The following is a 27,445-nucleotide window of genomic DNA, read 5'->3' as shown; positions in this document are numbered from 1 at the left end:
GTCTTTCATCAGTCCCATGGGACACCCATGCCCACTATGGGACAGGAAGGTCCGGGTGAGGGAGATTCCCTGCCCTCCATCAATGCTGACCTCGTGAAGGAACACCTTGAGAGGCTGGATACCTTCAAGTCAGCTGGCCCTGACAATCTACACCCCCGGGTACTCAAGGAGCTGGAGAGCATCACAGTCCAGCCTCTGGCATGGATCTTTGAGAACTCCTGGTGCTCTGGTGTAGTGCCCAAAGACTGGAAGAAGGCCAATGTGGTGCCTATCTTCAAGAAAGGGAGGAAAGTGGATCCAGCAAACTACAGGCCCATCAGCCTGACCTCTATCCTGGGGAACGTCTTAGAAAAGTTTATGAAAGAGGCCATCCTTAATGGACTGGGCGACACCAACATCCTGAGGGATAGCCAGCATGGGTTTGTTGCAGGTAGGTCTTGCTTGACCAATCTCATTTCCTTTTACAACCAGGTGACCTATCACCTGGACAAGGGGGAAGAGATTGATGTCATATATCTTGACTTCAAAAGAGCCTTCGATCTGGTATCCTATGATCACCTCTTGGCGAAACTGGCCAATTGTGGCCTTGGGTCCACCACAATCTGCTGGCTGGGAAATTGGCTCCGTGGTTGGACCTAGAGGGCTAATTGATGGAAGTCAATTGTCATGGTACCCTGTGACCAGTGGGGTCCCCCAAGACTGTCCTTGGACCCATATTGTTCAACATCTTCATTAATGATGTGGACATTGGAGTCAGAAGCAGACCGGCCAAGTTCACTGATGACACCAAACTTTGGGGCAAATCATCCACACCTGAGGACAGGAGGGTGATCCAGGCTGACCTGGACATGCTCAGCAAATGGGCAGACTAGAACCTGATGTTGTTTAACACTGAAAAATGAAAGGTTCTCCACCTTGGGAGGAAAAACCTGCAGCATCCTTATAGGCTTGGCAGTGCTACGCTGGCTAGCACTATGGAAGAAAGAGACTTGGGGGTCATCACTGACCACAAGATGAACATGAGCCTTGTGGAGCCTGTGTCTAGCTCCACCTGGACTATCGGGTGTTGCCCCTCCCCTCAACTCGCCTGCCACAACTTGGATGTAATGAATTACCTTTAGAGGGGTCTACAGTGGAGATCTTTATCCTGGGTGGGGCCTCCCGATACACGGTGTTACTCACGGTTGAGTGACGCGGTGGTCCACGGGGCTCCGCCTCCCCTACACCCCGTCCACACGCCAACCGCTGGGTGATGCATTCCAGATGTTTCCAGGCCCTGTATGATGGCCTCAGACCGGATCCCCGGTTCCTGGTCGTTCTCCCTCCTGCTGGGAGTAATTCCTCCTTCCTCCCTTCTTACAGAAAATACTCCTCCAAGTCAGGAGTAGCTGGTGGGTGCTCCCCCTGGTTCCAGCTCCCTCCTGGAGCCTCCGCTGTCTCCCCTCTCCTACCGACAGCGGAGTGCTCCCCTGCCTCCTGAGCGTCAGCTGCTTCAGGATACTGAGAGAGTGCCTCGGCTTGCACTCTCTGACCGCCTTTCACTCTGCTGTTCGCGATAGGCGTACCGCTCTTAGATAAGCAGCCTGCTTGAGACCCGCAGGCTGGGTCCTCTCCGCTCTGTGCGAGAGCCCGCAGCACGGGCTGCCCGCCCGTACTCTCTCTCCCTGGCTCTCCTCGTCTCCCTGTCCTGCCGGCGCTTTTAAACCTCCCCGCCGCGGCCGCTACGGCCGCCGGGATTGGCTCAGCTGTTCGCCGTGCTGGGAATAGCTGTTGCCAGAACCGGCGTAATGGCGGTTTGCGTGGATGCGGCTCCTCTTCCCGCTGCTCTTCAGCCGGTACGTATGCCCCTCTGGGGGCTTGCTCTCAGGGTCTGGGGTCTGTGGGTCCTCCCTTCTCTCCCTCACTAGCCTGTGGGGGCACTTCACTGCCACAAGCCTTTAATGCGATGCTGCGGCTAGTAAAGTGACCAGGACACTAGCTTGCATCCATAGATGCTTCTCAAGCAAATCCTGGGACGTCATTCTCCCCTTGTACTTGGCCTTGGTGAGGCCGCAGCTGGAGTACTGCATCCAGGTTTTGGCCCCACAATTCAAAAATGATGTGGAGAAGCTTGAGAGAGTCAAGAGAAGAGCCACGCGCATGACCAGAGGTCAGGAAATCAGACCTTATGATGACAGGCTGAGAGCTATGGGGCTCTTTAGCCTAGAAAAGCGCAGGCTCGGGGTCATCTGATGGCCACCTGTAAGTTTATCAGGGGGAACGTTTGTTCACCAAAGCGCCCCAAGGGATGACGAGATCAAACAATTATAAACTACAGCAAGACCGTTTCAGGCTGGACGTAAGGAAGAATTTCTTTACTGTCTGAGCCCCCGAGGTCTGGAACAGCCTGCCATCAGAGGTGGTTTAAGCACCTACATTGAACACCTTCAAGAAAAAATTGGATGCTTATTTTGCTGGGATCCTATGACTCCAGCTGAATTCCTGCCTTTGGGTGGGGGGCTGGACTTGATCTTTCGAGGTCCTTTCCAGCCCTAATGTCTATGAAATCTACGAGAAGAATGTTAAAATTAGCCTCATGGCATAAACAATTTTCAGTATTTCCATTTTCAGCTTTCTAAGGTGTCATTAGTAAGATAATACTTTATGTACAATATTTTAAGCAGAGCGTTCTTGAAAAGAATTCTTTGAAGTACACATTCAGAGATATAATCTTTTTCCAAGCCAGGAGAGAAATACTCTTCACCTACTGCAGTGAAAACTGATTTATGGGGACACCCAAAGATGCAAGGAAATAGGTTTATATTTATACCACCAACTGACACTAATATCCACGTAAAGAAGTATAGAAATGCATGATAAATTACACAGACCATACATTTCTACTATTATTCCCACCATCCACATGACCACCTTAAAGCACTCTCTCTCTTTTCATCAATATTCTCTAACAAACATTGCTTGAATCTGTGACTTATCTTGTGTTTGTGTAATCTTATTTAGGGCATGATCTGAATACCATAAAAAAAATCAATACAAAACTCCCTTTCAGTTCAATGACAGCAAGAGTCAGCTGGTTCTGATGAGTATCATATGAAGTTAATTTTTATAAGTCATCATAATAATTCATGTGTAAAAATAGGGCTCCTGATTTTAGGTTTAGCTGATGAACCTATTAGAAATATCTCTGATAATAAAAATGAAATTAGCATTTATCCAATACACAGTGGAAATGGTTACTTAGTGCAATTTGTTTATTATTTATTTTTGTTACTGAGTGCAATAGCCCTGCTTCCTGATTCATATTTAACCCTAATCTGTCCTGAAACTTTAAACCTACCCTAACTGAATGGCAGAAAAATTCCTACATTTTTACTGGACACCCCTAAAACAGGATGGATTGTACATCTGCATAGGGTTTAAATTAGTTTCTGTTAAGAATTGTGGGTACAATTTTAAAATGGCTCTTTTTTTTAGAAACCCAAAAGGAACCTCTCCTCAGTCACCAGGATTTCATTGTGGAAGACAGAAACGAAAAGACAGTAGTAGCATATACTGCACGGTCACAATGTCTTACATAACGCAAGCACATTTTTACTATATATATTTTTACTATATTAAAAATTTTCATAGATTTCATAGACACAAGGGCTGGAAGGGACCCCAGAAGATCATCAAGTCCAGCCCTCTGCCTGAGGGGCGGGGCAGGAAGTCAGCAGGGATCATAGGATCCCAGCAAGATAAACATCCAAATGTCTCTTGAAGGTGTTCAAAGTAGGTGCTTGAACCACCTCTGACAGTCTATTCCAGACCTTGGGGGCTTGGATGGTAAAGAAGTTCTTCCTTATGTCCAGACTGAAACGGTCATGGAGGAGTTTGTGACCGTTCAACCTTGTCATCCCTTGGGGAACTCTGGTGAACAAATGTTCCCCCAGATCCTGGTGAACACCCCTGATAAACTTGTACATGGCCACCAGATCACCCCCGAGCCTGCGCTTTTCCAGGCTGAAGAGGCCCATGGCTCTCAGCCTGTCATCATAAGGTCTGTTTTCCTGACCTTTGATCATGCTCATGGCTCTCGTCTGCACTCTCTCAAGCTTCTCCACATCCTTTTTATATTGTGGAGCACAAAACTGGACGCAGTACTCCAGCTGTGCCCTCACCAAGGCCGAGTACAACAGGGGAATGATGTCCTGGGATTTGCTTGAGAAGCATCTGTCAATGCAAGCCAGCATTTTGCTTGCTTTACTAGCCACAGCATCACACTGAAGGCTCATGTTCATCTTGTGGTCAATCATAACCCTTAAGTCCTTTTCGTCTGTAGTGCTAACTAGCATATCACTGCTGAGCCTGTAAGTATGCTGCAGGTTTTTCCTCCCAAGGTGGAGAACCTTTCATTTTTCAGTGTTAAACACCATCCGGTTCCTGTCCGCCCATTTCCTGAGCCTGTCAAGGTCTGCCTGGATCACCCTCGTGTCCACAGGTGTGGAGGCTTCACCCCAAAGTTTGGTGTTGTCAACGAACTTGGGCAGTCCGCTTCTGACACCAATGTCGACATCATTAATGAAGTTGTTAAATAGTATAGGCCCTAGGACAGAGCCTTGAGGGACCCCACTGGTCACAGCGCACCACAACGACTGACTTCCGTCCACTACCACCCTCTGGGTCCTACCACGGAGCCAATTCCCCAGCCAGCAGATTGAGGTGAGGCCAAGGCCACAGTTAGCCAGTTTTGCCCAGAGGTGATCGTGGGATATCAGATCGAAGGCCTTTTTAAAGTCAAGATATATGACTTCAATCTCTTCCCCCTTGTCCAGGTGATAGGTCACCTGGTTGTAAAAGGAAATAAGATTGGTCAAGCAAGACCTACCCGCAACAAACCCATGCTGGCTATCCCTCAGGATGTTGCCGTCAGCCAGTCTGTTAAGGATGGCCTCTTTGATACTCTTTTCCAAGACCTTCCCCGGGATAGAGGTCAGATTGTTGGGCCTGTAGTTTGCTGGATCCACTTTCCTCCCTTTCTTGAAGATAGGCATGACATTGGCCTTCTTCCCATCACCAGAGCACCAGGAGTTCTCAAAGATCTGTGCCAGGGGCTAAGCTATGATGCTTGCCAGCTCCTTGAGTACCCTTGGGAGTAAACTGTCAGGGCTGGCTGACTTGAAGGTATCCAGTCTCTCAAGGTGTTCCTTCATGAGCTTTGATGGAAGGTAAGAAATCTCTCTCACCCAGGCCTCCCTGTCCCGTAGTGGGCAGGGGGCATCCCATGGCACTGGTGAAAAACTGATGCAAAGTACCCATTTAGCAAGTTTTCTTTTTCCTGGGCATCAGTTGTCCCATCTGGTTTAGCAGGGGACCAATGTTGCCCTTGCTTTTCCTCCGGCTCCCCACATATCTGAAAAAGGACTTTTTATTGTCCTTGATATTTGAAGCTTGTTGGAGTTCCGCTGTAGCCTTGGCTTTCCTGGTTCGCTCCCTGTAGGTCTGGACCAGTGCAAAGTATTCCTCCTTGGTGGTGGATCCAGTTGTCCGTCCTTTGTAGGTCTTTCTTTTAAGATGCAGGAGGTCTGCTAGTTCCCTGGAGAGCCAAAGTGGCTGCTGTGCCCTTTTGCTGCCTTTCCTCCGAGATGGGATAGACTTTGCTTGCACATCCAGGATTGCTCCCCGGAGGAGCAACCACTTGTCCTAAACTCCCCTCCCCTTTGGGTTGTGGCCCTTGAGGGCCTCACTAACAAGCCTCCTTAGCTTGTTGAAGTCAGCTTTCCTGAAGTTGAGGATTTCTGTATTACTGACTGACTTGCCAGCTTTACGGCGGATAGTGAAGGTGATCAGCTCATGGTCACTGTCACCCAGCTTCCCTTTGATCATTAGGTTGCTGATTAGGTTGTCCCCAGTTGCTTTCTATCCAATTTAAATGTTTTGCCTTTAGTTTTCAGGATTTACCTTATGTTATGGGAAACAAATGAAAGCAACAAAAGAACTTATTTTGTATCCATATTCCTTTCAAAACTAAGGTACTGATCCTGCAAGATGTTTTGAGCATGTTTTTGAGAAAAAAACTCTTTGCTCCTGCCAAAGTCTCATTAACTTTAAGGAGGCTCTGCACGGAACCAAAGGTTGACCCACAAAGGCCAAAGACCTAAACATCCTGATCTTTTAGCATTTTACCTCTATGGAATTGAAAGCTCTTGCATAGGTCAATATCAGGTGAAGAGTAAAATAGGCCAGGGCCCACCACTTGCCTCCATCAATTTCCCAGTCAGAGACTCCAGGTGATAGGAAGAGAAACTTTCAAAGCATGGACTGGGAGACACTGAAAGAACTTTTTATAGTTGTGAAAAAAATAAATGTTATCTTCCCTGTGTTGATTGGTTGTTTGCTCCACCCCTCCCCTCTACCTCACATCATACCACTCTACATCCTCTCCTCTTACTCTGTCTCAGGGGTAGACAATGTTTTTTTGGCCGGAGTGCTGAAAAAACCACAATGTCTACCTTGGAAGGTGCCGGAGTGCCGACATGCTGGAGCCCAGATCAGCTGTTTGCAGCCTCCTGGCTACAGCCGGCCCATGAAGCCTGGTCTGCTTGCAACAGGGCTTGCAGCCTCCAAGTTGCCTGCTGGGAGCAGCCTGGGCTCCATGGCTGGCAGGAGCTGCTTAGAGCCCAGGCTGGCAGTGGTATGCTGAGCAAAATGGCCTTGCATGCCATGCTTGGCACACATGCCAGGGGTTGCTGACCCCTGCTCTATCTTCTTGTTCTTCCTAGTTTATCTTTCTTATATAAGGTTTTTCTCCTCCCCCCAGAAAACAAGAATTAAAACAAAAAAAAAAAAATCACACTGGTTACTCTACTTGTGAATTATGCCCTTTACCATATTTGTGTCTGTATTGTCTGTTTTCATTGTAAACTCTTTAGTGCAGAGACTCTTTTCTATAGCAGTACTGTAGTAAACATCATTAATAAAATAAAACAGGATATCATATGCCCAACATTAAGATATTTGACCTGTTTTTAAGATGATTCTACTCACCCCATTACATTGACTGGATCTTTCTTTCCTTTTTTCAATTTGTAGGTTACGTGTGAGAGTTCACTGTGGTCAGGCTTTCTACAGTTCTGGAAGAGAAATTTGATATTATTTTCTACAGGCAGAAGGCAGGATAGATTTGCACCTTATAGACAAACTATAACTGATTTAGTTTGTCTGTAAACTGCAAGTCTACTCTGCCTTCTCCCTTCAGATTAACAAGGATAGCTACCTGTTTTTACAAATAGAGAGAACAGATTGGCATAGCTTAATTGTCACCCAAATAGTTAATTTCTGCAAGTGCTGTTGCACTCTAGTTGTTCACACAACAGGGCACACAACATTGATTTTCTGTATACAGTATTTCCTTTACCAAATACATACATATCAGAAAAAACTTACAGGAGAAAAAAAATCTTAAGTCTAAGTCTAGCACATAGCTTTCTCCACATTTTACCTGCAGACATTCTTTATTACTGTTAAGCTAAATCTTTTTTTTTTTTTCAGGCTAACTACTATTAAAAAGCAAGGTACTTAGATAAAAAGTAAGAACAATGAAAACAGTAGCTAAATTGGGTATGCCCATTTGTTTAGTAGAAACTTAACATTGGGTGGGGGGAGCAGCAGTTACAACTCCTGTAACTGATGATTCATAAGTCACAGAAATGGGGGCTCCTCAATATTTTCCCGAATCATTGCTGTGGCACCTATTTAATTTAGGCACAGAAGACAAGATACTCATTGATAAAACAGCAGATGCCTAAATCAATAGATAGGAAAAACTGTTTTCTTGCTTTAGACCTAGGGCCAGATGTTTATCAAAGGAAAGAATGTAAATGATACAAACTGCAAAAGCAGCAGCAAAGAGGCTAAAGAAAAAGAACAAAAGATAGTTTTAGTATACCTACCCAATTAGCTCAATTAAACAGTTTCTTATTTCTTATAGGTGCAAACTCTAAATCAATTATTTTAAAGACCTATAAGTCCTTTGGGGCTTCACTGATTTGTTTTACAAAGTTTTCCACAATATAAATAATAAATAATGATAAAAATGTTTAAAAAAAAATGGTTGCATTTCCTGTTCTTTATTTACCTACAAAGAACTAAGTTCAGAGTTCAGAGTTCTAGTGTTTTCCCACAAGAGCTGCTGGAGTGGAAACAGAATCCTACAGTGAAACTGTATGGCAGGTCTTACACAGTTACACTGTTCCAACATGTTCATCTTGTTTGTTTGCCTTACTTTTCCTCTTTTTATCTTATTTGCATATAAGGAATTATCCTGGAATAATGAGTGCAGAAATCTTTTCAGTTAAATCTGCGCATTAAATTCAAACAATCCAGTCTTCTACTGTGCATGCAACATACAACTTTATTTTACTTAGAAACTTAAATTGGTAGCTATAGTAATTTGGTAGGTGTAAAATCACCATGCATCTTTTGCAACAAAAATAAATGCCTTTAGACCTTGTTTACAGTACTATAAACAATTCTGAATTAGTTTTAGGTTCTATACATCAAGTCTTATTGCAAGTCATGTGCAACAGACAATAAGAATGACAGCATAATCCAAAACACAGCTGTCTACGAGACACATCATAAGTTCAGCGTGAAAGATAAGGGCTACTACCTGTCCCTAAATTGCTTTGGCTTAGCTTCAGAATAAAAGGGAAATTAATTTGTAAAGTAGGCCCTTTTGCTGGTTGAAATAATTCAAATTTACTGCACATTAATTTTACCTACATAAATACCTACTTAACATGCAGTGCCCCAAACTTTGAAACCTCTTAAAATTAAGAGTCCCTATGAACTCAGTTGAAGAGAGGAAATCACCCAAGATACATCAGTTTCTTAATCCTCTCTTGTCCAACCTTGCACTGTTATCAGTACATGAGGCTTCTCTAGACAGACATTTTTTGTCAATGAGTATCCTGATCGGTAGGCTCTTTGCTGCAGTGAATGAGAAGGTGAATGTATTTTATTTCCAGCTAGGGTGGCCATTCAGCTAGGGTGACAGTTCAGTTGTCCTCTGTTCTCTACTGATATGAAACCCAACACCTTTATATCCTCTATTTTGCTCTTGAAGAAAATGTTTTCTCTTCTCTTGAAGAGAAAAATAGAGGACATAAAGGCGGCAGGTTTTGTATCAATAGAGGACAGCGGATAGAGTAGCAGAAAACCAGAATGTCCTCTACGATGGCCACCCTATCTCCAACAAGTGTCTCTCAGATTGCAAAAAATCAGGTTCTTTATGTTTCCTGGTATTACAAAACCCACGTTAGGAAGCAGTTTTATCCCCACCTCTAGATGTACTGAACTTAGTACAGGTGTAATCTGCATCAGTACTCAATATGGAAAAAGAAGGGTCAAGCATGCACATATTCCTATTTCCAAAAGGTTAACTTCCAGATCCTTTCTCATGTGCTCTGAATTCAAGGACCACAGCCTGTGAGAGCAATATATTAATTCTATTAAAATGGAGGGCAAGAAGGCAGAGCTTTGTGCTTAAGCACCCTCTCCTAAAATTTATTCCAGGCAATAAGCCTCACAAAGCGTCTTTTACTCTAGAAGAGTCTGGTAAGCACTGTATGTAGCAATAATGAAAAGGACAATTAAGAGCCCATGTCCTATAGTACTTGACCAATTACTATCTGCAAACCAAACGTGTTATATTAGACAAAGAGGAGAATGCAGAATGTCTGTTCCTTCTTTCCTTCACTGTTCTACCTCCAAATCTATTGAATAAACTTTTCAAAATAAAAACAAGTCAATAATTGGTACTAGCAAGAAGAAATGAACAAAATGATTTAAAAGGCTCTTCCACTTTTCACTAAAACTGTGCTACTGTCTGTAATATACCAATTCATCAATTTGATGCATCACTTCTGGATTTTCCAAAAAGGAACGAATGGATGACTCAGAAACAAGAAATGACTTGAATCTTTGGGGGTTTTTTTAAATTTCTTTGGAGTCCAGGCTATGGGTTCAAATACAGACCAGAATTTAAATAGCTAAAAGTTTCATGCCTGATTATGACCTCCTTCCATTAAATGACTTTATTACTTTAATATGCTTTCCAGTGGATAGGTTTCTGTATCATAGAACAGCATCACAATTGCCCCTTTTGGTGACAATCTCAGCAAAAGGACCCGGTACTGTATTTGCTTTGAGAAAGAAAAAAAAAAAAAAATATATATATATATATATATAAATTAATTTCAAATTTATATCCTCTAAAATTTTCACCATCTAGCTTTAACTACAAGGTTTTCTTCAAAACATTTTAGTTTAGTAGGATTCAAACACTCTTTAAGGCCCCTTGAATCAGAAAAAAAAAATAAAATGAACAGTTGTTTAAAATAATTATGTATTAGGAAGAAAAAGTCAAATTCTGCAAAACCTTGTGGATATGTATAATTATACCCTCATGTGAATACTTCTATGATGTTCATTTTGGCTGCTCAAGTAAGTAAAATTGTATATGTGCTAAAATGTCTGTGTTTGCAGAATTGGGGTTTTGCTACTTTGCATTCAAGAGTGAAGAAAACTGATAGGCTGGAGATATTTATATGAATGAAGAATCTCAGCTGAGGGCACATTTTCTCACTAAATTAGATCAGAACAATTTCTATTACACAATGATAATTTTGTAATTACATATTATTTGTTAACTGATACTACTGCAATTTTGCATGGCAGAAAAAGTGCAAGGTTATTAATATTCAGAGATGATTTAACTTGTAATTTCCTAATCCTGCAACAAACTCCATGGGGGTAGATCCCTACACTAATGCAGAACCTTCTTAAGGTTGATTTTTTTTATGCCAATTCTGCCTACATGGTGTTTGTTGATGCATCAAGACTTCAGCAGGAAAAAATGGCTCATTCTTACTTGCATCTGCCCTATATTTAATTAATAGCAACATCAACCTTGAAGAATAATATAGCTTTCTTTTCCTGCTTGCTCTGTAGAACCAAAACATCTAACAAAAAGCAGTATTACATTCTATGCTGTTTCAAGCATCATCAGGCAAACTGTCAGTTAAGTATTGCTGATACATTTTTTTATTCCAAGGACCAGACAATACCACACGTGAATAGATTTTTAGATTTTATGTTGAATTTGCAGTTCTTGGAAGTCAGAATATCCATTTTATTTGTAAACAGAGTAAAGTGGATTCAAACATAACTGAGGGACCCAACAAAAACTTCAGGCCATCATCAGCCTTGAGAAAAAAATGACTGAAAGTCTTTGATTATTTAACTGGACCACAAAAAAATATGATATCAGACCTCTCTGCTAGCTCACTGATAGCAGAATATGATCAATTGATTTGGCATCACATGCAAAAGTGACACAGAAAGGGACTGCTCATCAGAAAAACTGTAGCTCAGAGCAGAAATGAGAATTTAATTTGTAAGGTAACTTATGAGTTGCTTTTCATGCTAAAAGCCAAGATTACTGAGTAAGATTAAATTTGAGTACCCAGGATAGAGGAGTAAATCATTTGTAATTAATCAATCATTTCAAAGGTTTGGCTGCCCCTTCTTGCAACAAACCTAAAAGATTTAACTTTTCCTCACAGGCAGACAAGGTTCTTTGGATAAATGTGATATCTTTTATTAGACCAACTGTAGTAGATGGAAAAATTGTCCTCTGCAAGCTTTTGGGTGCGAACACCCTTCTTCTGGAGAGGAAGACATTGTTTCTGAAGAAGGGCATTTGTACCCAAAAGCCTGCAACGAACAATTTTTCCAACTACTTAGTTGGTCTAATAAAAGATATCACATCTACTTAAAGAACCTTGTCTTCCTATGTCCTTAGACCAACATGGCTACAACCAATTTTTCCTCACACACACATGCTGACCCCAACTGTTCAACAATCACAAATCAGGCCCCTCAATACTTCCTTTCAAAAGCCAAGGCACCAGGCAAATAAAAAAGGATTTCTCTATTTGAACCCTTCTAGGTTCATAGTCCAGCTTTTTGCTGTTGTTTTTAAAAATTAAACCCAGGTGCTGGCAGCTAGAAAACCTGGGGCTTTAAAAAAAACACCCCTAAAACACTAAGTAGGAATCTAGATAAACTGGCAAGATTTGGTACCAGGTTAAGAGTGGGTGCTGGCCCTGTCGATGGATCAGCACCTCACTAGCACAGGTTTCTAGCACCGATGGGTGGTGGGAATTGGGCTTCCAGCACCCGAAGCCAACACTCAATGGAGTCTGAGCCTGCCCAGGCCCAGGGAGGAGCACAGCAACATGGCGGGATGGAAAAAGAGGCACCCACGCTGCCTCCTTGCTGAAGTGAGGTACGGCCTGTGGGGTTGCCTGCGCCCGGGGTTTGAATTACACTCCCACTCTTGGCAGCCGCTACCATCGCTGCTCAGAAAGGCGCGGGGTGGCTGGGGGCTCTCATCTGTATCCCCCAAATTTCAAACCCTGCCTCTGCTCCGGCCTGGCTGCCCCTGGGCCCCTGCGGTCTCGGGCCGGGTTTCAAGCGTCCCTGGGATGGGAAGCGCGGGGGTGTCCCCCGGGACCGGCCCTGCTCCCCTCAGGCCCCAGGCCGGGGTCAGGGTCAGGGTCGGGGTCGGGGTCAGGCTGAGGCTGAGGCGCAGCCCGCCCGCTCAGAGCGAGGAGGGGAGGGCGGCGCCACCACACCAGCCCCTCGACCCACCCCACACTGACCTGCGCCCGCGCCGCTTTCCGCCTGGGCCCCGCCCCCCGCCTGTCGGAGCCGGGCAGGCCCCGCCCCCCATTGGCAGCAAAAAGCGTCACTCGCGCGGACCCCGACGGCCGTTCCCAGAGCCTAACGGGCTCGGAGGCCACACCCACGGGGAAGCCGCGCCTCCGGGCCTCCTGCCGATTAGCCGGTAGCCTTGTCAATCAGAGGGCTCCTGCAAGGCGATTGGCTGCCTGTGGGAAGGGGGCAGGCCCCAGGCGGGGGGGGGGTGTTTGCTGTTCGTGTGGCAGAACAGGGGCCGCCGCCCCCTCGCGGAGCCGTTGGGCAGCCCGCGCCCCGGCCGCCGGCAGCGCCATGGGGCTGCGGAGGAAGAACAAGAGCCCGGCCGTGCTGAGCCATGAGTTCGTCACGCAGAACCACGCGGACGCCGTGTCCTGCCTGGCCATGGGCCTCCTGCTGGGGCTCATGTTCGAGGTACGGAGCCGGGCTGCGCCTCTCGCCTCCCTTCCCCGCCCCGCCCCGCGGATCCCGCCTGGTGCCGGCGCTGGGACACGCCCCGCCTCCCTTCACCCCTGCCCGCAGCCCCCGCCCTGCCCACTCCGTCCTCCCCTCCCTTCCCGGCGGCCCTCGCCTTCCCAGCGGTCCCCTCGCCTTCCCACCCCCCGAAGCAAATCTGCTCCCCCTCGTGAGCTTTGTGTGTGCTTCTTTCCTGATAGTCATACCGCAAGTGGAGGCTCCTGGCAAGCCCCGGTGGCATAGCCAGCTTGTTTCTACCTGCAAGGAGCCAGGTCGGGGCGATGCAGTGGCTGAAAGGCCATTGGGAGTTGGAGCGTGTTGGTCCTCTGTGGCTGTCGGTGGCTTAGCCTCACCAAAATGAAACCTGAAGAAAAAGACACTAGGACGGATGTAACCTTAGACCAGTGGTTCCCAACCTTTTTAGACCACGGACTGTATAAAAAGGGGTTGGCTGCCAGTCCACAGTCGGCCGTCACTTCCAGTCCACAGTGTAAAAAAGTTGGGAACCAGTGGTCTAAGGTTACATCCATACGGGCGTCCTTTTCTTCAGGTTTCATCCCACACTGGGCGAGGCTAAGCTGGAGACAGCCACGGACAACCTGCAGTATAAAAAGGGGTTGGCTTTTATACTCGGTATAAAAAGGGGTTAGCTGCTGGTCCATGGTATGCCAGTCATGTCTGGATTTCCGGTCCAGCAGCCAACCCTTCACGGCCCGGTTCCCGGCTGCAGCCCGGGGGTTGGGAACCTCTGCCTTGGACCGGTCTCCACATTGCGAATATCTAGTGTCTGAAGTTCTCTTCACAACGTTGTGGTTGCTCAGATAGTCACAGGACCCTGTCATCAGCCTCTTCTAGTGTCTTGATTGCCGTCTTTTTGGTCTGTTCTCCTTTGGGACAAAATTGTCGTGTCATGATGCTGCATGGGTATCTTGTGCCAATCCCCATAGTTTAACTTTACTGCCTTTCTCTAAAGCTGGAAGACTGCTGGATGAAATAGGGAGGTGGCTGGCCTTGGATTTTGGGGGGAGTTTATGGTGGTAAAATGGGAGTTGTTTTTCCCGGGTGTTTCCAAGAATGTGTTGGGAGGGAGGCAGGGCTTTTCAAGATGGAACCGCTTGAAATTTCACAGTGGTTGTTAATGGCTTGTTGAATCCCCTCAACAGTGTCCCCCCTCGCTTGAATGAAATTTAATAAAATGCCCTGCACCCGTGAGTCTAAAATAAAGGCTTTTAAATACTTAAATAAAATAAAGGCTTTTAAATACTTGCTTGAGAGTATATGGTTGTAAGTGTTAATTCTATGTTCAGTCCTCTTTACTGCTTTACTACTCCTGTAGATGTCAGTTATTTTGTAGAGATAAGGTAGAGAGTGGAGTCCTGTTAATGAAATAGCTTGTCTCCGGATGAGTAACTGATGCTACTATGTTCTGCTGTATCAGACGCTGTGCAAAATGAAATAGTTAATGCAGAACTTGAGGGCTAGGGCACAAAGTTCAGATGTGGTAGAAGAGCATTAACTGGAGGAGGCCTAGCAATGATACCTCTTCATTATTCTCTGAAGATTACTTGGCTTTTTTTTTAATTTAAAACCCTGAAGGAGGAAAAATAAATGTTCTTGGTTAAATGTAGGCTTCTACACAGAAAAGTCTTAACATATACAGTCTTTTATTTAGCTTAAGTTCTGTACCTTTTAAAGAGACTGGCTTGCTTTTTGGCTGCTCACAGAAGAAAAAGAAAGAAAAAAGTCTGCAAACATAATTTTACTTGTTCTCATTTAAGGCCTTGTATGAAGATAAGTTAAACTGCTTTAATACCACTACTGTAGTTAGTATGGTACAGCCTGTGTAGCATGAGCACAATGGCAGCTTATTCCTGGTTAAATTGCAGCTGTAGGACTTGTCAACATGACTGGAACCTAGAGGATGAATGCTGCCACTACTTAGCCCTCCAGCCCCCCTTGCCCACTGCCAGCTTTGGGGGCTTAGATCACTGCTAACAGCTAAAATCAGCAGCAAGGGAAAAGGATGGGCTGTTAGAAGTGTGGCATTCAGCCTTTCGGGTCTGGAGTTCTGTCTGTGTAGCATCTCCAGCAGCTATGCTGCCAAGCTGCTGTCCCTGTACTGACTGTACTGAAGGTGGGTTGTTTAGCTTGTGGGGCCAGTAAGTTAAGCACCTTGAATAACAAGAACAGTAAGCTATGAGAACTTTTCCACCAAGATATTTGCATCCATGCTAGGGATTGTTGTGGTGTATCTTCATCTGCAACATATCTTAGCCTTAATCAGTGTGATTCTGAAACTTCAAAAATTATGCATATGAAGCCTAATATACCTTGTCATGTGAAGACCATAAGGCACGATACATTTCCACCCCAGTTGCATTAACTAACTTTTATTTCTTGACATGTCCTACTTTTTGATACAAAATGTATCTGCATATAGCACTGCTGTCCATTGACAAGTTACAAAACTGAAAAAGTATAGTGGTTCTAAGTAGTACATGTTAAACAATATTGTAACCATTGAAACATATGTTATTATGCTTTAAGGGCTCATAAGAACTTGTTTTAAGTCAGTTGGTTCTTTTTTTTAAGAACTACCTATGAAAATTGAATGGGAAACTTAAAATGGATCAGTGTAAGTATTTATTTATCTATGTATGTACGTAACCCCCGTGGTAATGGTCACAGATTATCAGCAGTTTGTTTATATTCTGAAGCTGCTAATAATTCCTTAAACAGCTAGAAACTTGATAGTGGAATTCTGATTCTTTCACTTCATTTAAGTCAAACCGAGAAACCAGAAATCTGTTGGTTCTTGGTACCATGAATGCTGTCACAAGTTCCTGTATAGAATCTGGCCTTCTTTTCAAATTAACTTTGCATCTCAGTGACATGAAAGGTCTCCTGCAGGGCTTAGATAAGGGTCACTTTGTTATTGTCACAGTGGGGCATGGGCTGTGAGTCTGGAGCCACTTAAGAATTGAGGCGTTGTCCCAGGTCAGGGTGGGTGAGCAGAATCCAGGGAACAAACCAGATCAGGGGGCTCGGTGGTCAATTGGAGAACAGAATCTGAAAGTATACCAAGTCAGGGGCACTAGAAGAGTAGATGGAGTGTAAGGTTACCAACAAGCTGAGTCAAGAGGCTAGGAGATCTAGCCAAAAGCAGAGTGTAGGAGTAATCCAGAGGTTATAGCAAAGCAATCGTGAATCAAGCAAAGCTTTGTTGCCCAGACATTTCCTGTTTCTGTTTGGTGGTTTACATATCTGAAATGGAAGGTGAGCTGACCCCAGCTGGCCACTCCAGTGCCAGGGAGCGGGTGGAGGGTTAGGCCCTGGTAGAGGCTTCAGGCCAGCCTTGACCAGACTGGAGGTCAGCCGTAGGCCCCAGGTTCAGGACTGTGGGTGGCTGAGGCCCCAGGTTCAGGCCTGTGGCCTGACAGTTATTTTGTTTGTTTGTTTTTCTCTACACTTTAGTAATTTTTTGTGACTTGATTTTTTTCAAAATCACTAAAAGAAATGAGGATTGGCTCTTACAAGGAAATCCAAAATGCAATATTTCACTGTAAATTAAATTAAGCTTCTCACATTTATAGGCTTGAGGATATCTTCTGCATATAAACAAGAATATAAAATAGTAGTGTCATCTTCCTGAGTCTGCATATTAACAGATTAGCCTGTCTGTTGATACTCAAGAGTTTGTTAGGCAACTGAAGTATAAAATGAACAAAACTACCTCTATTCAGTTTCAGGAAATTCTCTTATCATGACTCTGTTTATCATTGATATATCACTGCATAGGTGAGCTTGGAAATTCTTTTTTGCAACTATTTCCTTTTCTAGTCTCTAAATTATAGGAATATTCAGGTGTCACAAAAAAATCCGAAGTCTTTTATTTTCTTCTATGAAGTCAAGATAAAACGACTGAAGTCTAAAAACTGCAGCAGCAACAAAAACTCTACGCACCACACAATAAACCACTTCTAACCAGTAGTTTCATAGTTGTTAGGGGCTGGAAGGGACCTTACAGATCATCAGGTCGAGCCCTCCTGCACTTGGGCAGGAAAGACTGCTGGGATTAGGTGACCCCAGCAAGATGGGCGTCAAGATGCTTTATGAAGATCACCAGGGTGGATGACTGTACCACCTCTGGGGGGGAGCCTGTTCCTCGGCACTCTAGAGGCCAGGTCATACAAGGAGAGGCTGAAAGACGTGGGACTGTTCAGCCTGGAGAAAAGACTCCGGGGGGGGGGGACTTGGTGGTAGCCTATAAGTATATCAAGGGTGTGCATCAGGGCCTGGGGAAACATCTGTTCACCAAGGCCCCCCAGGGGAGGACTAAGAATGGACACAAGCTGATTTGAAGATTGCTTCAGGCTAGACTAAGGAAAAACTTCTTTACAAGTCAAGTGCAGAGATGGATGAACTAGATCACTGTGCACCTCTGATTTCTTAACGTTGCTTTCCTTAAGGAAAAACAGTTGCTACAAAAATACAATATGTCTGCTGGCTTGCACATTCTCAAGGAATTTCTTATTAAACTGCACATACAAGTAACGGTACATTAGGCAGTTTAATTGTTGGTTGCAATAGTAAGAGTCTCATTTGCTTTTTGCCTCATAAAAAATGTATATTTACCTTTTTAATTGATTAATGTAACTATTCAAAATGTGAAATCCATCTAATAATTAAAAGGAATTATGAGTTTTTAAGAGAACCAATGTTAATTTGACCTGTTGGAGAATTTATGAGCAGAGTCATGACTACTGTTTAAATATTGACTCTATTTAAATAATGACTCAGTGTTTGAATGTTTATCTTACCTCTTTTTATTTCCCTTTGACAGAATCTGGTAAAATATTTCTCTTTGCAGCACTGGTGTACTGTACTTAAAATTGTGATAGTATTGCCTGCTAAAAGGTAGTATGCTAAAACTAGTTTTAATGAACAGAATATCAAGTCATGGAGAAGTAGGACTGGAAGGGACCTCTGGAGGGTTCAGTCTGCTGTCTGAAATGGGATTGTCCCTATCCAAACCATCCCATAAAAGCTTATAAAAGACTACCCTTAAACCTGACACAAAATAGACCAAATGTCCTAACCTCCCACAGACAAAGCAGAGGAAGCATGACAGCCAATGTCCTGCCTCTATAAAATGTCAATTTATACTTAAGGGATCCTGGGTATTGTCAAATTCAAGAAAGGGAGGAAAGTGGATCCAGCAAACTACAGGCTCATCAGCCTCACCTCTATCCCAGGGAAGGTCTTAGAAAAGTTTATTAAAGAGGTCATGCTTAATGGACTGGGTGACGCCAACATCCTGAGGTATAGCCAGCACAGGTTTGTTATGGGTAGGTCTTGCTTGACCAATCTCATTTCCTTTTACAACCAGGTGACCTATCACCTTGACAAGGGTGAAGAGATTGATGTCATATATCTTGACTTCAAAAAAGCCTTTGATCTGGTATCCCATGATCACCTCTTGGCGAAACTGGCCAATTGTGGCCTCGGGTCCAGCACAATCCACTGGCTGGGAAATTGGCTCCGTGGTTGGACCCAGAAGGCGGTAATTGATAGAAGTTAATCATCATGGTGCCCTGTGACCAGTGGGGTCCCCCAAGGCTCTGCCTTGGACCCATATTGTTCAACATCTTCATTAATGATGTGGACATTGGAGTCAGAAGCTGACTGGCCAAGTTCACCGATTACACCAAACTTTGGGGCAAATCATCCGCACCTGAAGACAGGAGGGCGATCGAGGCTGACCTGGACAGGCTCAGCGAATGGGCAGACAAGAACCTGATGGTGTTTAACACTGAAAAATGAAAGGTTCTCCACCTTGGGAGGAAAAACCAGCAGCATCCTTATAGGTTTGGCAGTGCTATGCTGGTTAGCACTACGGAAGAAAGAGACTTGGGGTCATCACTGACCACAAGATGAACATGAGCCTTTAATGCGATGCTGCGGCTAGTAAAGTGACCAGAACGCTAGCTTGCATCCATAGATGCTTCTCAAGCAAATCCTGGGACGTCATTCTCCCCTTGTACTTGGCCTTGCTGAGGCCGCAGCTGGAGTACTGCATCAACCAGCAAAGCCCAGAAGCATGGGAAATACCCATGGTAGAAAATAGGCATAGCTATGCCTAGATCATCCCCAACCAGTGGCTGTCTAACCTCTTTTTGAACACCTCCAGTGATGGAGAGTCTACAACTTCCCTAGGCAGTCTATTCTAATGCCTCACTATTCTCACAGTGAAGAAGTTTCCAGGCATCCAATAGAAATTTATTTTATCTGCAACTTCAGACCGCTGATTTGTGTCCTCCTCTCTGCAGCAAGAGAGAAGGTTTTTTTCCCTCTTCTGTATGGCAGCCTGTGGCAGAGTATCTTTGGTGCCTGCCACTTTAAGGTTTGAGAGCAGGCACCAGAGCAGCCTGCAGGTGTAGACTAGCCTTAATCAGGAGGGCCCTGGGATTGGAGGAGGGGGCAGGGCAGCTTCCATTTTAACTCAGGCCCTCAGTGTGAGGCAGCTTGTGGCTCTGTCCCCCCTGCTGTACTCCAGATGTGCAGCCCCTGCCTTACTCCCTCCCTCACTGCAGGGGCCTCGATCTGTCCCCCCACAGATTTACCAGCTGGACGCTACTCTCCAGGCTACTGGGCTGTACTGTTGGCCATGTGCATGCTGTGGCTGTGCCCATGCATGTGGCATTTATCAGCGACATTATCAGCCACATCAGCCAAAAAAAAGCCACTTGCTAATAATGTAATTTTTCCTTTTATCATTGCTGATACGACATGGACCAAGGTATCGGTGCACCTCTACCTGTAGGTCTCTGTCCCTTTCCCAGATTTGAGTTGCGTCTTCAAGTCCTTTCCCCTCTGGACTGCATGCTCTGTTGCTGGAAGGTTTTGATCACCATCCTTTGTGAAACCTAGTTTAAAGTTCTCCTTACTAGGTTGGCCAGAGGAGACCCAAAGATGCTGTTCCGTGTTCTCATCAGATGGATCCCATCTTTCGATAGCAGCCCTGCTCCCAAGAACATCAGCCCATTTTTGAAGAAGCTGAAACCTTTATGTTGACACCACTGTCTCAGCCACACATTCACTTCCAAAATAGAACACTCTCTGCCTGGACCCCTGCCTTCCACGGGAAAGATCGATGAGAACACCTGTGCTCCAAGTTCCTTAATCCTCCTGTCAAGAGCCTCATGGTCTCCTCTGATGTAGTCAGTGTTATTCCTGACAATATCGTTGGTGCCTATGTGGACAAGCAGGAAAGGGTAGTGGTCCGAAGGATGGATGAACTTTTGCAGGTTCTCTGTGATGCCCTGAATTTGGGCTTCATGCAGGCACACACCTCCCAGCATATATCTGGAAATCTGGATTGGCCCTTCTGTCCCCTACAGAAAGGAGTCACCATCCAGCAACCTAGTTCCCTTCCGTCTTGTTGAAGTGGTCCTGGAAACCCTGTCCTTCAGGTACCTTTAGTGCGTCTCCATCATTATTTTCCACTAAAAGTGCTATATATGAGTAGATATTTTAAATCTTTTTTCTTTAGTGCAGCAGACCCCAAACTTTGCTGGCCCTTATGGTAACAGTGGGTGCTTGCTGCAAGCAGCATCATGTTTAGCTCTTTCTGTCAATCTCTGTTTTAACTTAATTTCCTGCATGGAAATAATGTTAGAGGGTCTTGTGGGCAACAAGTTGTTTACAAGCTGCAGGTTAATACCACTCTTCTATTGTACCCCACATGAAACTTATAGGAAAAGGATAGTAAGCAATGCAATGTCAAACATTTAAAAAGTGGAAAATGACAGAATTAAAGAAGCCCTTGCTATAACTTAATTTAGTCCCTTACTATATATGCATTGTGATACTGCCTTAAATTGGGGGGGGGGGGGGGGGGGTTTGTCCTGGACCTGTGCTGCATTCAGTGCAAAAGGGGTGTTGAGTGTAGTTGCTCAGCAGGTAACTATTTAATATTACACCACACAATCCAAACCCAGCACTGAATAAAAAATTACTGATCTCTTTACAGGATTTTCTGTTGTACCTGTGAGATGTTTTGATACTACTATAACAAGAGTATTGAATATACCTTCACAACATGCCTGTAAAATATGAAGGAGGAGTTATCCCCACTTTACAGATAGAAAACTGAGGCCAGAGTTGTTAAGCATAAATTAATTATTGAGTATCCAGCTTGAGACCATCAAAAGCCTAGTTTTTCATAGTCCTTACTAATTTTATAGAAATTCATGTATTTGGTGCAAATCTTTTGACTTAGTTGTCAAAAGTGACATCATCCATAGTTGGAATTTAATCCTAAGTATCTCAGCTTGGGCAGCAAACCAAACACATTTTTCATAGCTGGCTGCTAATTAAATGAGCACTCTTTACATAAAAACTTCTTCGCAGAAGTAGGGACAGAATTTTAATTTTTTCAGGTGGCATTCAACTGTCAGGCCATCCATGCATAATAACAGGTAATGCTTGTTTTGAGGTAGTTGCAAGCTCACAAGTTTTAACGTTAAGATAACTTTAAAAATTCCAAATACAAGTTAAGGCTATTAAGATAACATGAAAGAACCCAAAATGGGGTATGGCCATGCAATGCACAATAACAGCATATAAGCAAGCTGAACTTTTACTGATACTGTTGCATTACAGTTATGATCAGTTCATTCTAGTTTCTGGTTCCAGATCCAACTGATTTCTTATTTTTAAGATTGCCCCTACTTCCTTCTTTGTGTAGGTTATTTTTCTTCCTCTTCTAACTTTGAAATTGCTCGGTTTATGATGCTTACTTTAGGGTGACTTTTGTCACTAATTTATTGTATCCTGTGCTACTCTTAATCTTTATTACTTTTCATATATGCTTTGCCTTTTTTTTCTTTTTTCTTTTAAAGTTTAAAAATTTAGCAACCAACCCAAAGAGAATAGTACTGTAGAAGATTTCAGACTACAGCTCCCAGACTAGAGCACCTGGCAGCACAGTTTGGGAAGGAGGTGGCCAGCCAACAGTGGTGGAAGAACAGGGACTATTTAGAAAAGCTGAATGTGTAATAAGTCCATCGGGCTGGATGCAATGCACCTGGGGGTGCTCAGGGAGTTGGCTGATGTGATTACAGAGCCACTGGCCATTATCTTTGAAAACTTGTGATGATTGGGAGAGGTTCCAGATGATTGGAGAAGGGCAAATATAGTATCACTTTTTATGAAAGGGAAGAAGGAGGATCAAGGGAACTACAGACTGGTTAGCCTAACTTAGTCCCTCAAAAATCATGGAGCAGGTCCTCAAGGAATCAATTGCTACGCACTTGGAGGAGCAGGTGATTAGGAACAGTCAGCATGGATTTACCGGGGGCAAGTCATGCCTGACCAACCTGATTGCCTTCTATGATGAGATCACTGGCTGTGGATGTGGGGAGACCAGTGGAAGTGATATATTTTGACTTTAGCAAGACTTCTGATATGATCTCCCACAACGTTCTTTCAAGCAAGCTAAGGAAGTGTGGGTTGGATGAATGTGCTGTAAGATGGATAGAAGACTTGTTGGATCATTGGGTTCAAAGGGTAGTTTTCAATGGCTCAATGTCTAGTTGGCAGCTGATATCAAGTGGAGTGTCCCAAGGGTTGGTCCTGGTGCCAGTTTTGTTCAATGTCTTCATCAATGAAATGGAAGATGAGATGGAGTGCACCCTCAGCAAGTTTGCAGATGACACCAAGCTGGGGGGAGTAATAGATACACTGAAGGGTAGGATCCAGAGAGACCTCAGCAAATTGGACCAAAACAAATCCCATGAGGGTCAATAAAGACAAGTGTAAAGTCCTGCACTTAGGATGGAACAGTCTCAAGCACCGGTACAGGCTGGCAACCAATTGGCTTAAGTGGCAGCTTTGCAGAAAAGGACCTGGGGATTACAGTGGACAATAAAATGAATATGAGCCGAAAGTTTGTCTTTGTTGTGAAGAAGGATAATGGCATACTGAGCTGCGTTGTTAGGAGTGTTGCCAGCTGATTGAGGAAAGTGATTATTTCCCTCTATTTGGCATTGGTGAGGCCACAGCTGGAGTACTGTCCAATTTTCTTACTGCTCTCCTGAAAGCCCCCAAAGTAATGACTTCTTACTTCCTGTATGTTGTGCACTACTGAGGAATAATGGCTAGGTAACTACTTGGCCACAAATGCATAGATCATACCTTTACTGATCAGGTTGTTTTCTTGAGTGATGAACTTTTATCTTGCCTATGCGAGTTATTTTGCCATATTCCACTGATTGTATTTGCCAGAACATTTGAAAAATGGGTATTAGTGATCATCATTGTCAGTGGCCATACAGTTGCATTTAATTCCTAACCCTCCACCCATCTACTCTTTTTCTGACTGCTTCTGGGATTAAGAGGGGATGTGGCACCTGAATTCAGCGGAGGAAATTTCCGTTCCTGGCATTTCCTTCTCAGAAGTGGAAAGGGAGTGTGAGTCCTATCCGAAGCTTAAGATGACTCAATCAGCAAATGCATGCAGTCCCCCTATGTCTCAGCTCAAATTTCTTGTAAACTGCAAGAAATTCTCTTGTACACTTGAAAATGATATTTCATAAGAATGATAGTGTCTCATCAGCTATAGTTTATCTTACAGAGAAAAGATTTTAGTTCCTTCAAACTTTCACAAGATTAAACCAGAAAACTATGGTGTATACGTATCTGAGTCAGCTGAGCCATGTGGGACACTGCCCAGCTTTACCTGCAGCCTTTGCAGTTATGATTAACATGTGTGTACAGTTTGTAGAAGCATTGTGTGACCAAACAAGCTGAGATTCTACCCTAGGTCTTCCAAAAAACTAACTTTTATAACTGGATTGAAGAATGAACAGAATTTATAATTATATTTTCTTGACTGGCCTCTTTCCCTGCCCCTCCACCACTCCTTCCTTCCCCCTGCCAACAATGAGGCTCATCATAAGACTCCTGTGGAATAGGCTGCAGTGCCTCTTTGGCTTATCTACAAAGTCAGTGCATCTGGTTCAGGATGATTTGAAGATGCGTGTGAAAGTTCTGCAGCTCAGAGCTGTTCTCACACTAGGCTTCATATTATTCTTGTTTGTCCTGAAGTGCTTCAGTGCAGAACTTGACAGACAATACATTTGTGATGCACTACCCCAACAGGAAAGGAGGTACTTATATCTTGCTGGCAAAGGAGGAATGAATAATATTGTGGTCCTGAGAATACCTTCTGTGGAAGACCATGCTGAGCCTGATAGCTTGCTATTAACAAAGGCAATGTGTCAGACTCCTGACACATGTAGTTTGTCTTCTGTCCCGTACGTCTCTTGTCCTTCCTAGACATGGCTTCTTGGAACTGTGAACAGATATTATAACCAGACTTAAATTTGTTACAACTGACAGGCTGTGTCATTTGGTTGAGTACTAATGACCAAAAGTGTTCTTAACAGATGCAAGATGCCCTTCTACCGTATGGGAAACTGTTCAGTAAGATCAAAATAAAATTGTCTTTTCTCTATGGTCAGAACTTGTAATCTGAATCCAGATCCTCAATTACGTGCTGAAATCAGCTGGGTTGATACTGTGTTCTTTCAAAGTCCATGCTGTAGCAATATCAGCATGTTGCATTTCAGCATGATCTTTTTCCAGCTGATGGTATTGAAACTCATCAAGAGTTTCCTCCATTCTTAACCATCTGGCAGAAATCCAGCTGGTAAATGGACTTTTCAACATCATCTTATTTTGAGGCTTGTGGAACTTCTGTTTTAAGCTATTATTTGGCTTGTTTGTTGTGTTTAAGACCATCTTTCTAATGACTGTCATCTCACAGAGAGTTAGTGTGTTCCAAGCACTTGGTGGTTAGTTCTCCCCCCACGCCCCACCATACATATCCTTTTATATGGACAAGATGATTCCAATACCTCATCCAAAGTTCATCCTTGGAGCCATCTCAATTTCATGTGCATCAGTCAGTTAATCTACCATTTGTTTTCTCAAGCTTTGCTCAATTCCAGGAGAGAAATTGGATTCTTTCTACACTTCCAGAGACTTGCTTTGTTGAATGGGCCAAATACTTTGAATGCTTCCTCATCACTTTGTGGCTGTGTCTGGCTCACAGAAAGACAAAACCCTCTTGTCATAAAGAATTTCCAAGTGGGTCATACAGTGATCACCAACAGTTCCAGCTGTTGATGTGCCTGTCTCTTCAGACATTGGGGCATATTCTACCTGGCATCTTCAGTTTACTTCAAAAAGAGATCTGTAGAGCAGCAACCTGCTCACTTTTGTCAGATATTGTTTGTTCCCTTCAAGCATTATCTGACTGATGTGGTTGGCACTCATTCTCACCATCCAGAGGAGATCCTGCTTGCCAGTCACCTGAAGTGGAACGCACAGTGAAGCGTCTCAGAGAGAGAAATTATTTTAACCTACATTAGTTAGTTCAGAGCACAAAAGGATTCACACTGACTACAGTAGCTCAAATAACTATAGTTATTATTACAGAGCATATCGTTGTTTTCTTCCACCTTCACTTCTCTTCTTTCTCTTCCTTTTGTCCAGAACATCATACATTTCCTTAGTCTCCCTTTTCTGTCCTCCCTGTTGAGTAGATATGGTGCAACAGAATGGCAGTCCCATTGTATTAGGTGGTTTGCAGACGTATACAGAGAGAGGCAGTGTTTTGCCTGGAGGCCCCCAGCAAAATGTGGCTACTGCATCTCCCTCAAGGACAAGGCATATCTCAAAGGAGATTGATGTATAGTTTATGCCTCTTTCAGTTAGGTTAGTGTTCCATTCTTTTATTGTGCCACTTCAGCTTCTATTTAAAGTTGGTCAACTTTGAATACTCAATGTATTTTTATATATGTTGCATATTACTTTACATTCCCATTTTTTAGAAAGAATTTATATAGCATGGGGGGAAAATAACTTTTTTCTAATAGGGTTCATGGTTCCTATCTATGCTCATTTATTTCTCCAGTGTAGATCAGTTTAAAAGAGAATATAGAATGGATTTAATTCTGTTCATATTCCAGCAGTGTGTTTTCTCTCTTATCCTAAGCCAGGAGTCAGCGACCCCTGGCACGCGTGCAGAGTATGGCATGCAAGGCCATTTTTCTCGGCACGCGTTGGGGCCAGAGCCAGGCAGGAAGGCAGCACCTGTTTGTAGCCTCCCGGCTGCAGCTGGCCCCGGCTCTGGTTAGCTGCTGATTGCCATGGAGCTCGGGGTGCTCCCAGCAGGCAGCTGGGAGGGTGGTTGCTGCCTCTTCACCTCAGCTCAGGCCCCGCGTGGCCCCAACGGGGTGCAGTGCTGGCACCTACTGCCTTCCCAGGTCTGGGAGACAACAGGGGCTCAGGCGGGGAGGCAGCAGCTGTTTGTAGCCTCCCAGCTGCAGCCGGCCCAGGCTCTGGATAGCTGCTGATAGCCATGGAGCCCAGGCTGCTCCAAGCAGGCATCTGGGAGGATGGAAGCCCTGCTGCAAGCAGCCCGGGCTCCGTGGCTATCAGCAGCTACCCAGAACCTGGGCCCGTTACAGCTGGAAGGCTGCAAACAGCTGCTGTGGCCCCGGTCCCGGCCGCCTCCCAGACCCAGCCCTGGGCTCCAGGGTGGCAGCAGATACCGGTGATGCTCCCTGCTGTGCTGCCTTTGCCACTGCTTCTGCAAAGCAGCGTGTAGAACCTGGCGTGGCAGGGCACAGCGTGGGATGCAGAAAGCTGCCTGCCACTCCAAGCTCCCCGCTGTCCTGGCCACATGTCCCCTTTAGGCAGTGGCAGCAGCAAGGGGAACAACCCCGCATGCTGCCCACACTGCTCTTGTGCACACAGGGAAAGTGTGACCTGGCTAGCACGGAGCTTGGAGCAACAGGAAGCTTCCCTGCGTGGCCCCTCTGTGAGCTGCCGCTGTGAGCTGGTATTTCCAACCAGATGCTCTGACTTAGTAGATGAGCCAAAGAGGCACTGCAGCCTGTTCCACAGGAGTCTTTTATGATGAGCCTCATTGTTGGCAGGGAGAAGGAAGGAGTGGTGGGGGGGCAGGGAAAGAGGCCAGTCAAGAAAATATAATTATATATTCTGTTCATTCTTCAGTCCAGTTATAAAAGTTAGTTTTTTGGAAGACCTAGGGTAGAATCTCAGCTTGCTTGGTCATACAATGCTTCTACAAAGTGTACACACATGTTGATCATAACTGCAAAGGCTGCAGGTAAAGCTGGGCAGTGTCCCACAT

General features: G+C 44.5%; 2 protein-coding genes across 3 annotated transcripts in view; one reads left to right on the top strand and one right to left on the bottom strand.

The window, feature by feature from the left end:
• The window catches only part of ZMYND8 (zinc finger MYND-type containing 8), a 110,870-nt gene extending 103,758 nt beyond the window's left edge, over positions 1-7,112 (bottom strand). For both annotated transcript variants that reach the window (XM_019484544.2, XM_059733172.1), the window contains exon 1: positions 7,027-7,112. In XM_019484544.2, coding sequence (XP_019340089.1) covers positions 7,027-7,031 — 5 coding nt within the window. In that variant the 5' untranslated portion in view covers positions 7,032-7,112. The remainder of the gene's footprint in view (positions 1-7,026) is intronic.
• A 5,855-nt stretch (positions 7,113-12,967) lies between these two features.
• The window catches only part of LOC102570590 (translocating chain-associated membrane protein 1), a 30,890-nt gene continuing 16,412 nt past the window's right edge, over positions 12,968-27,445 (top strand). Inside the window, exon 1 of the mRNA XM_006275236.4 lies at positions 12,968-13,176. Within this exon, the coding sequence (XP_006275298.1) occupies positions 13,057-13,176 (120 nt within the window). The 5' untranslated portion in view covers positions 12,968-13,056. The remainder of the gene's footprint in view (positions 13,177-27,445) is intronic.

This window comes from Alligator mississippiensis, chromosome 9, assembly GCF_030867095.1.
Source record: "Alligator mississippiensis isolate rAllMis1 chromosome 9, rAllMis1, whole genome shotgun sequence".
NCBI classification, from domain to species: Eukaryota; Metazoa; Chordata; order Crocodylia; family Alligatoridae; genus Alligator; species Alligator mississippiensis.
The sequence above is the reverse complement of the archived record's forward strand: the minus strand, read 5'-3'. Positions and strand labels throughout refer to the sequence as shown.